The sequence below is a fragment of the Chrysochloris asiatica genome, unplaced genomic scaffold (genome assembly GCF_000296735.1).
Source record: "Chrysochloris asiatica unplaced genomic scaffold, ChrAsi1.0 scaffold00080, whole genome shotgun sequence".
Classification (NCBI taxonomy): Eukaryota; Metazoa; Chordata; class Mammalia; order Afrosoricida; family Chrysochloridae; genus Chrysochloris; species Chrysochloris asiatica.
The window spans coordinates 8699945-8712106 of NW_006408598.1; the positions used below are offsets into that span (position 1 = coordinate 8699945).

Consider the following 12162-nt stretch of genomic DNA (forward strand, 5'->3'; position numbering starts at 1 on the left):
ACAAAAACAGAGGAAATAGAAGCAAATACTGTTGAATGATGATGTACAGAGGAGATGGTAATCATTGCAATGAAACATTGAATATAAAACTGATGTTCTCCCATGTAAAGTATCACTCAATTCACACAAAAAACTTAAAAAAAAAAAAAGTTAATGCCATCCAACACGTGTGTTTGTGACCATGCCCACTGATGAGCTCATGTACAATAGTGATACAGCACTTGCTTGCCAGTCCCTGTCCTGACACCGCTCTGTCTGTCTTATCCTGCAGATGACAGAAGGCAGGTACTGCCAGGTTCTTCTCCTGGATGACAGACGGCTGGAGCTGCTCGTGCAGGTAGGCGTGGTCCTCTCAGGGGAGGAGCCTCAGGGCCCTTTCCCAGACTGCTTGCTGATCTGTGCCTTTTATCTGATGGTCTGGATGGACTTAGGTGGGGGAAGAGGCTTCAAAGACTTTTTACATAGATAAAAGAAAATTTTATCTATGTAAGGGTGGTACGGCCAGTGGTATGGACTCAGGAACACTTGGGTTCTCCCAGCATCTTTCCCAGGCTTTACTTCTCTGAATCTCTCCTTGGAATGTGATGTTGGTACGGTGTGGAGTCTGTTCCAACTCATAGTGACCCTGCATAGGCTTCCCAAGGTTGTAAATCTTTACAGGAGCAGAAAGCCTCATCTTTCTCTCGTGGAATGCCTGGTAGTTTCAAACTGCCGACCTTGAGGTTAGCAGTCTGACTCATAGCCACTGCGCTACCAGAGTTCTTGGTAAATTGGAAGCTAGATACTCTGCCGAAAGGTTTATAGTGAAGTGAGAACCTGCTTTCTGCTCCTTTCCAGCCATGTGGCATTGCCTGGGTTAATTACCCAGTTTCTTCAGCTCTCTACCCTTCCTCACAAAAGAAGACATGGCAGCTCTGTTGGCTAATCGCTAGAATGCTAACCATAAGGTTTAAACCCACCAGCTGCTCCATGGGATAAGGATGAGGCTGTCTGTCCCTAAAAAAGACTTATAGTTTTAGAAACCGTATGCATGAGTCAGAACCGACTCAGTGGCAATGTTTTTGGGTTTGTTTTGTTTTTTTCAACCCTTCCTCACAAGGAGTCATGGTGATAAGGTGATTAAGTGTTTGACTGCTACTTCAAAAGTTCAGCAGTTCGAACCCACCAGCCACTCCATGCAAGAACGATATAGCAATCTGCGTCCAATAAAGAGTATAGCCCTGAATATCTGTGGGCAGCTTCTACACTGTCCTAAAGGGTCACTATAGAATTGCCTTAATTGACAGTGTGTTTGAGTTTACCCTTCCTCACAAATGACTCCCTGGGTGGTGGTGGTTGTCAGGTTCCATCGAGTCGGTACCAACTCATAGGGACCTTATACACAGCAGAACGAAACACTGCCCAATCCTGGGCCAACGTCACCACTGTTGCCACACTTGAGTACCACCCTGGGTGGTTTGTTGTTGTTGTTGTTATGTGCCGTGGAATCAGTTCCAACTCATAGCTACCCTGTACAGGGTTTCCAAGGCTATAAATCTTTACGGGAGCAGAATGCCTCATCTTTCTCCCATGGAACAGCTGGTAGTTCTGAACTGCTGACCTTGCGGTTTGCAGCCCGATTCATAACCACTATACTACCAGAGCTCCTTATAGTTAAACACTCCTAGCTGATAAGTCAACAGTTCGAACCTACCCAGAGACACCATGGTAGACAAGGCCTGGTAATTTGCTTCTGAAAAGTCTCAGCCTTGGAAACCCTATGAGCCATTGTCGTCTGCACACATGGTGGTTCCATGAGTCAGAATTGGCTTGACGCCAACTAACCACAACAGCCTTCCTCATGAAATTGTGGTTAATATCAACCTAGATCATATATGTGCATGGAATGTCTTTGTGAATTAATTTTTTAATTTATTAATTTAAAATAATTAAAAAGCTTCTTATGCTGGGGGAGGAGTTCTGGTGTGATGCTTCAGGATAAGGTGGTTTGAACTCACCAGCCTCTCTTCGGAAACTCTATAAAGGGTTCCTATGGGTTGGAACTGATTTGGCAGCACCTCACAACAACAACAATCATGGGGGAAGATATGAGTGATGATATTTTAACAAGTGATAACTCTGTATTTTAAGCCCAACTGTTAGGACCCAAGTTGTAGTAATTCCTGCTGACAGACTGCACCGACTGCTAGGCTAGAATTCTATGCTGGGACCAGATCTCAATTTGTTTGCCTTCTGAGGTTTGTCCCAGCCCACTATGCTAAGGCTTCAATTCAGGATGAAAATAGAACCGACAACAGTAGTTTTCACCAGAGTAGACTTTTGGAGTCTGCCACTATCTTTTCTTTCTTTATTTTAGGATCTTGTCTAGTCTTTCTTGCTACCTCCTCCACACCCAACATGCAGCGCTCAAACCGTCATGATATTGGTGGTGTTATTGTTAGCTGCCACTGAGCCAGCTGACTCCTGAGGACTTTATGCGCTGCCGACCAAACATTGCTCCTTCCTGTGTCATCCTCACAGTCCCCAGCATGTTCAAGCCCCTCTCCCTGAGGGTCTCCCATGCCCTCCTTGACCCTCTACATTACATTTCACCAAACATGACGCTTTTCTCTAGTGACTGATCCCCTCCTGATGACGTCTCAAAGCAAATAGGCCGTGTTCTGCTGTGAACTGAAGGCCTTTCAGCAACACCCGTGTGTCCGTTTGTTGTCCTGTGGTGTTGCAATGATGGTGGAAGTATTTGACCAGTATCTCAAATACAGAGTGACCCACGGTGGACAGGTTTTAGAGGAGCTTCTAGACAGATTAGGAAGAAGGGTCTTGTGATCTCATTCCAAAAATTACCCAAAGAATCATAAAGAACTATTTGGCTCAAAGGTGAAAAATAGTCCATCTTAGAAGACCTCCCACACTCCCAATTTTCCTCTACAATCCATGTAGGGCCAGCACTAGAACTCAGATCTAGCTGACTTCAAACCCAAGCTTCTCACAAGGTTCAGTCCTTCTAATAAGGTACTCAATACATTCTGTTAATAAGGATCTCAGGCAGAATGGGTGCAATTATGCATCTCAAGAGAGAAATAAAACTTAGCCTTTTACCATGTTGTTGTTGTTAAGTGCCATCGAGTCGGTTCTGACCCATAGCGACCCTGTACAGGGTTTCCGAGGGTGTAAATCTTTACGGGAGTAGAAAGCCTCATCTTTCTCCCGCGGAGCGGCTGGTAGTTTCGAACCGCTGACCTTGAGGTTCGCAGCCCAATTCGTAACCACTACGCTACCAGAGCTCCTTAGCCTTTTACCATAGAGGAAAAAAAAAAAAATGAGATAATCAGTTGAATTGCATCTACATGAAAATGAAGATGTCTTTAATGTCCCTATTCCCATTTCCTTTCCTTTCTCACTTCTCTTAGAGACAGACCACAGGAAGTTAACCGAAGCAGGAAGAAGGGGTGGATGTTTAAAACAAACAAACAAAGACTGCTGGAAACTGCTTGGGGCAGAGCCAGGCGATAGCAATGAGAGAAGACCCACCAAATTGTTTCTAATAAGATTTTTGTTTTTTCTCGACAGCCCAAACTTTTGTCAAGAGAATTATTGGATCTAGTAGCTTCGCATTTTAACCTGAAAGAAAAGGAGTACTTTGGGATAACATTTATAGATGACACGTAAGTGTTTTAATTGTTTTTATTTTTACCAGACTCCTGGATCACCTATATGATTAGCAAAAAAGAGAGGTTCCAATGGGCCTGCTTAGCTAAGGATTGTTTTAATGGAGTACTTCTCTCCTAGGACTATTGCACAGGAAGAGGGAAGGGATTATTGACTATTGTAAGAACTCAGAATATCGTCCTAAATGTTTTACAACTGTTTTTGTATAATGCGTCTGCTGTTCTCACTGTAAATCTATCTTCACTTTTCCTTGAATGCAGTGAGTGGTGGGTTTTGTGTATTTTGCTCCGGTATCAGCAACAGAAGCACTAAGTTGTCATTAGCTCATATCTCAAAACGGAATGGGAATTGTGGCTTTGGGTACAAGAAAGTTAAAAGACAAAGCTGAGGGCTGTCTAAGAAATCTGTATCTCTTACATTATGGAAGGAAAATGTTTAACATCCAGCTTGATTAACTTTATGTTACTTCCTTACTAGCTTTCTCTTTCTACACTCTTCTATTTTTCACACATTGGATAATGTATGTATTTGTCAGTCATTTCAGTCCTGTCTGAATGAAGCAGGACATGTAACAATGAATTTATGAGAGTCTAAAACTCTCAAAAAGTAACAAATGTGTTTGGACTTAATTTCACTATCGTCTGTGTGATATGTGTGTTTTGTAGCAATCCCATTTGCCTGGTTTGTATATAGCTATTTTCCAAAGAGCTCTTTAAATATTAAAATTCCAGGAACTGTATTCCAGACACAAAATACGTTGGCCAGCCACCCAACATTCTTTCCATAAGTCCCCCAATTTAATTTTTCTTTTCACTCCTTTAGTTTAAGCAAGTTGAAAATAATCTCACCAAGGGGTTAATGGGCCTTTAGTACCTTGCGACCTCTGATTGTTTCCGGTCTGGCCTACAAGCCAAGAACCTGCTGGAAACACCACCAGGCACAGGACTGGGGTTGAGCAGAAGCCAGGGAGCAAGAGGAAACAAAAAAGATAATAAGTTGTCAGGATACATAGAAAAACTTGAAAGCTTTGATTCTGGAATCACAGTGTCTAATGAATAGGGTTCAACGAGGCAGAAAATGTGCAGTCACCTCTCTTGAGTCTCAAAATTATCTGTTCATTTGAAGACACTGTCTGATGGGTCCTCTGCTGGATCAAGTAGGAAATGCAGAGATCTTTTCACAACAGCAAAAACAAGCCAATGCACCAAATCGACTTCACTCCAACTGCTGGCCGTGCCATGGGTACAGAGCAGAGCTATGCCCCAGAGGGCTTTCTTGACTGGAATCTTTATTGAAGCTAATCACCAGACCTTTCTTGCATGATACCCGGGAATGGGCTTGAACAGCCAACCTTTCAGTTAATAGTTGAGCACCATTTGTACCACCCAGGAACCCTTCTGATGATGAACTCTAACTGAAAGACAAGAGTGCTGTTATTGTAAAGTGGCATCAAGTCATTGGGTGGAGGGGGAGGGAGTTTTAGAGAAATACTAATTTAAATTAAATGTCAGGTAAACTGTAGATATCCAAAATCTTTATGCCTAAAAATTTGCAAATCTGATGAGATAAGGCACAGGCACAGTTTCCCCCCTCCTCCCCAGTCTTTTTTGTGTTGCTCTTAACAAAAACATTAAATATAGAAATAAACATCTGAGTTGTTTTTTTCCACATTATTAGAAAAAATAAAGTGTCAATATTGTTTCTTTACAAAATAGTGCCAGTAAGAGTTTATTGCTGTTCAATGCCATCAAATCAGTTCTGACTCATAGCTATCCTGTATAGGGTTTCCAAGGCAGTAAATCTTTTCAGAAGCAGAAAGCCTCATCCTTTTCACAAAGAGTGACTGATGGGCTTGTACCACCAACTTTGTGGTTCCAAGTCCAGTGCTTATCCTACAGAGCCACCATGCTCCCAAGAAAAGACAAGTTCATGTGAATCAATGGTTAAACACACACACAGGTTGAATCTGAATATTAATGAAATAGCAGCACACAGCTTAAGACATGAATCCTTAAATACCTCATGGCTAAGTTCTATGGGGTAAAGTATGGACACTATAAATATTGTAGCTTAGGGCAGAGTCACACAACACAGTGGTTAAGAGCGAGGATAATGGAGTAATTTATTCATTCAATACGTATTTCCTTTTTTTTTTACTCTTTGTTGTGAATTGAGTGAAGGTTTACAGAGCAGATCATCAGTTTTACATTCAGCAGATCATATACTTTGCTTCAGTAGAATGATTGCAATACCTCCATATACCATCAATTAACAGTTGTTGTTGTTAAGTGCTGTTGAGTCGGTGCTGACCCATAGCAACCCTGTATAGGGTTTCCAAGGAGCTGCTGGGGAGCTTGAACCACCAACCTTGTGGTTCAAACAACTTCACAGTCCAACGCATTAGCCCACAGCACCACACCAGGACTCCTCAATTAACAGTGATGGTGTCTGTGGTTATGTGCCGTGGAGTCAGTTCCGACTCATAGCAACCCTGTACAGGGTTTCCAAGGTCATAAATCTTTATGGGAGCAGAAAGACTCATCTTTTTTCCACGGAACAGCTGGTAGTTTCGAACTGCTAACCTTAAGGTTCGCAGCCTAATATGTAATCACTACGCTACTAGAGCTCCTTTCAGTTAACAGTATTTACCTCTATTTCCTTTAGCTCTTACACCCTTCCCTGTGTCTCCCAGTACCTTCGTCTTTTGTCTACCAACCTCCCTTTTTCAACACACGTTTCTTGAGTGCCCACTAAATGACTCAAGGTGATCAATACAGAGACGCTCACTCTTACCTGCTCACCTTGTGATGGTGTGGACTTGCATAAAACCACTGCTATCTAGTTGATACCGACCCTTTAGTATATTTCAGAGTGTTTCCAAGATTGTAGACTTTGCAGAAGCAGACTGCTATGTCTGTATCCCACGGAGCTGCTGGTGGGGTCAATCTTTGGGGTAGCAGTTGAATGCTTTACCCACTGTGCCACCAGGAAAAAGGAACTGGTCTGAAATTGCAAGTGCGCTGATGAATGTAAAATAAGATGGCACCATCAAAAGAAAAGTCTGAGGAAGACAGTACAGTTATAAACAGGCTAAGTGAGGAAGGCTTCTAAGAGAGGACATTTGAGCGAGGATCTCAATGAAAAGCAAAGAAGTCTGCAAAGTTTTAGGGAGGAATTCTAGGCAAAAACCTTCGTAAAAGTTTTGAGGTAGGATTGAACTTGACTTTTTCTTTTTCTTTTTCTTTTTTTTTTTAAGACAAGTGTGGCTAAAGTATAAATAATTAAATAATCAGGGAGAGTGTCCTACAAGATAAGTTTTGAGAGGGAGGCAGGGGCCAGACAATAGAGGATCTTAGTGAATGTGTGACCTTAATGATTATGTACGTGGGCTGTCCTGGTGTGATGCTGTGGGATAAAACACCAGTCCGCAAGATCAGTTAGAACCATAAGGTCAGTGGTTCAAACTCACCAGTCACTCCTTGGAAACCCTATACAGGGTCATTATGAGTCAGAACCAACTTGATAGCACTTAACAATAACATTGTATTGATACTATTATTATGTCTCCTGTACAGTTGAAAACACTGCACATTAGAGATGTTATATAACTGCCTAAGATCACATGGAGTCCTGGTAGGGACTGTATGATAAGCACTGAACAGCTAACCACAAGGTTAGCAGTTCAAACCCACCAGCCACTCCTCAGAAACCCTGTCAAGGGTCACTATAAGTCAGGACCAACTCGACAGCACTTAACAACAATGACAAGCTAAGGCACATGTTGTTGTTGTTGTTAAGTGCTGTTGCGTCAGGTTCTGACCCACAGCGACCCTGTATAGGGTTTCTGAGGAGCAGCTGGTGAACTTGAACCACAGGCCTCCTGGTTCAAGCAGACTTTGCAGACCAGCGCATTAACCAACTGCATTATACCAAGACTCCTACCTCTCGCTTCTATCTAAAGCCTTATATCTAAGGTACATGTTATAGGATAATAAGAGTCCTAGTGTATCACTGTGAACCAACTCAACAGCACACAACAATAGACAACAACAATACATTATTAAATTAGATAAGATATGCAAAGCTCACAATACAGACACCCAGTAAAAGAAGTGATCGTGATATTTGTAATAGTTTTGAAATTGGGTAAGGGTTTCAGAAGGAAAAAAGGCTAAAGAAGACTTGGGAAAATCAAGGTGGGCTTCACCCAGGTGAGTAACTACAGTTGTACCTGTCAGGGCAGGAAGCGAGAGGTAGGAGCATCATAGGCAAGAACCTCTTGTGGGTAATAAACATGCAACATTTATACAGTGCTAGGGAGACTGGCCTCATTAAGAAAAGGTTTTCTTGATAAAAGAAATTCCTTTATGATCACCAGGGGTGGAAGGGAAGGGGAAATTATTCACGAGCTAGAAAAATTCAACAGGCAGCTCAAGACAAACTCGAATATTATAATGAAACATGCAAAGACCTGGAATTAAAAAACCAAAAGGGAAGAATACGCTTAGCATTTCCCAAGCTGAAAGATGTGAAGAAAAAATTCAAACCTTGACTTGCCATATTGAAGGATTGTATGGGCAAAATACTGAATGATGCAGAAGGCATCTAAACAAAATCGAAGGAATACACAGAGCAGAGCACTGTACCAAAAAGAAAAGGTCAATGTTCAACCAATTAACGCTACTGAAGGAAGAAGTCCAAAGTGCACTGAAGTCATTGGCAAAGAGCCAGGCTCTGGAAATTGAAGGAATACAAATTGAAAGCTTTAAACAAACTGATGAAGTCTGGAAGTACTCATTCATCTCTGCTAAGAAATTTGGAAGACAGCTGCCTGACCAACTAATTGGAAGAGATTCATATTTCTGCCCATTCCAAAGAGAGGTGACCCAACAGAATGCAGAAATCATCAAACAATATCATTAATATCATATACAAGTGAAATTTTGGTGAAAATAATTCAAAAAACAGCTACAGCAGTACATTAACGGGAAATGCCAGAAATACAAGCTAGATTTAGAAAAGGATGTGGAATGAGGGACATCATTTCTCACATCAGATGAATCTTGGCTGGAAGTAGAGAATGTTGTTGTTAAGTACCGTGGAGTCGTTTCCAACTCAGAGTGACCCTGCACAGGTTTCCGAGGCTGCACATCTTTATGGGAACAGAAAGCCTCATCTTCCTCCCACAGAACAGCTGTAGTTTTGAACTGCTGACCTTGAGGTTAACAGACCAATTCGTAATCACTATACTACCAGAGATATTTGTATTTTATTGACTATGGAAAGTCTTTTGACTGTGAACCATGACAAGCTATGTATAACATTGAGAAGGAAGGGTATTCTAGAAAAACACTTTATTATATCATGAGTAACCAGTACATAGATCAGAAAGCAGTCGTTTGAACAGAATAAGAGGATACTCAATGATTTAAAATCAAGAACGGTGTATGCTAGGGTTGTATACTTTCACCATACATATTCAATCTGTATATAGAACATTCAATCCAAGAAGCTTGATTATATGAAAAAGAACTGTCCACCAAGATTAGAGGAAGATTCATTAACAGCCTACAATATTCAGATGCTACAACCTTTCTTGCTGGAAGCGAAGGAAACATAAAACACTTACCGATGAAGATCAAAGATTACAACCTTCAGTATGAATTGTATCTCACTATAAAGAAAACAGAAATCCTTAAAAATAAACCAATAAATAACATCATGATAAATGAAGAAAACATTGAAGTTAACAAAGACTTCATTTTACTTGGATCCATAGTCAACACTCGTGGAAGCAGCAGCCAGGAAATCAAACGACTTAGTGTATTAGGCAAATCTGTTGCACAAGACCCCTTTAAGTTGTTCAAGAACAAAGATATCAGTTTGAGGACTAAGGTGGGCCTGACCCAAGCCATGGTATTTTTCACTTGCCTCATATACATGTGAAAGCTAGACAATGAAAAAGGAAGACCATTGAAGAATTGAGGCATTTGAGTTAAGATGTTAGAGGAAAATATTAAAAGCACCATGGATTACCAGAAGAATAAACAAATCTGTATTGGAAGAAGTACAGCCAGAATGTTCCTTAAAGCCAGGATGGTAAGACTTCATCTCTCATAATTTGTACACGTTGTCAGGAGGGACAATCCCTAGAGAAGGACATCATGCTTGGTAAAGTGGAGGGTCAGTGAAAAAGAAGACGACCCTCAACAAGATAGATCGGCATAATGACAGCAGCGATGAACTCAAGTATAACAACAGTTGTCAGGATGGTGCAGGACTGCACAGTGTTCCCTTGTGCTTTACATAGAGTCACTATGAGTTGGAACCTACACCTAACAACAACACAAGAGATAGACACGTGTTAACATGGGTGAAGGGGAAGGCAACATACAAGAAGAAGGTTGGCAGAGGAAAGATGAAGGTAGTAGAAGACACAGAGGAATGAATTGAGGTAGATACTGTTATGAATAGAGGTGTTGTTGTTGCTGTTATGTGCCTTGCAGTCGGTTCTGACTCATAGCGACCCTGTACAGGGTTTCTAAGGCTGTAAATCTTTACGGGGGCTGAAAGCCTCATCTTTCTCCCACGGAACAGCTGGTAGTTTTGAACTGCTGACCTTGTGGTTCGCAGCCCAATTCATAACCACTACGCTACCAGAGCTCCTATGAATAGGGGTAGATAGTGTTAACTGTTAATTAATGGTACATGGAGGGGATTGCAACAAAACGAAGCGCTTAATTTGTTGAGTGTGGAACTAATGATCGGCTTTGTAAACCTGCATTTAACTCAGTGTTGTTGTTGTTAAGTGCCATCGAGTTGGTTCCGACCCATAGTGACCCTGTATAGGGTTTCCGAGGAGCAGCTGGTGAGCTTGAACCACCAACCTTGCAGATCAAACTGACTTTGCAATCCAGCACATTAACCCACAGCACCATACCAGGATTCTAATGTTGTTGTTAAGTGCCGTCGAGTCAGTTCCGACCCATAGCGACCCTGTATAGGGTTTCTAAGGAGCGACTGGTAAGCTTGAACCACCAACCTTGTTGTTCAAACGACTTTGCAGTCCAGCATGTTAACCCACAGCACCATACCAGGGTTCCAAGGATTCTAACAGAAAGTTTAAAAAATAAAATATTTTGAAATTTCACATGGAACTTAATACACATTATTCTTTTAAACATTTAGCTTCCCAAGCTTAATGTAATTAATTTTTCACAGCAACACTGAAGTATACACTAAGAACAAGACTAAGGGCTAGCTGTTGCAAAAACAAGAATAAACAAAACGCAGCCCTTTAGAAGCTTGTGTCCTGGCTTAAATCTTCAAATTAAAATTTAAAAAAAGATTATGAAATGCTGTTGTTTTGATTTCACAAATACATTTTTTACAAAAGGAGTTAAAGTGAATAGGATAAATACTGCTAACTGATGGTACATAGAGGGGATTGCAGTCACTGAGATAAAATTAAATGTATGATTTGTGGAATGTAAAGCTCTGTACATCTTTACTCGATTCACAATAAAAAAATTTAAAAAAAAAAAAAAAAAGAGAGAGAGAGAGAGAAGATCATAGGTGTTTCCTGGAAGCCATATAGATGGGGACAGCCCCAGCCACCAAAGGAGATCCTACAAAGGAATAGTGTGATTTATAACTGCAGTGTTAGACATTCCTCAGGCTGCATGGTTTATGGGGGGCTGGGAAACAAGGGGTCTGGCCACAAGGAAGGTTCTGGAAAAACTCCAAGCAGAGGTGAGACAGTGTGTAAATCAGCCATTCATAACAAGACCTTCTCTTCAGAAAGAAAAGAAACAATATGAATGCTGTTCTTGAATCGCTTGGACACCCTCCCCCTGAGACAGCTCTCCAAACCTGTGTTGGGAAAAGCCTCACCCAAGGACCTCCTCGGATTGTCTCCTTGGCCGCTGTGGTCAATGGATGCAGTCTTTCCAAGAAACGTGGCTCCAAATTGTCTCTAGTGCACTCCTCTGCAAATGACTATTTTTGAATTATGGCCAGTTTGAGAAGGTGTCTTGTGGCTCAAGCTGTGTTTATTTTCAGAAGAAGTATGAGCTGCGCTTTAGGAGGCAAACGAAATTGGCCATGTTCACCCTTGTGGGGAACAGGCCTGGAAAATTGTTTATGTCTAAGGGTGTCTCCTTGGAATGTCTTGGTCACAAGCCTAGTTCTTTCTCTTTGTCTGGTAAATATTTTTAGAAAGTATTTTCTTTCAGCATTCTCCCCGCAAAAAAACCACTAAGTCAATTCCCTCCCAGAATGCTGTCTGAATTGCTTTTCCCTGTCCAGATGCCAGATCAGCCATCCATCATGGGTAAGCTTCTCTAAGTAGAGTAAGGCAAACCTCACAGGGACGTTTGAAACAAGTAGCCAATGAAACAAGCTACTGTTTATGGAAGCATGTTTATTGGGAGCATGTTGTTGAGTGCCGTTGAGTCGATCCTGACCCATAGCAACCCTGTATAGGGTTTCCAA

The 12162-nt window shown here is 41.5% G+C and overlaps 1 protein-coding gene across 1 annotated transcript in view; it reads left to right on the forward strand.

Annotated features, from left to right (window-relative positions):
- Positions 1–12162, forward strand: part of FRMD4B (FERM domain containing 4B) — a 295958-nt gene that overhangs the window by 87902 nt on the left and 195894 nt on the right. Inside the window, exons 2-3 of the mRNA XM_006865645.1 lie at positions 272–337; positions 3571–3665. Of these exons, the coding sequence (XP_006865707.1) occupies positions 272–337; positions 3571–3665 (161 nt within the window). The remainder of the gene's footprint in view (positions 1–271; positions 338–3570; positions 3666–12162) is intronic.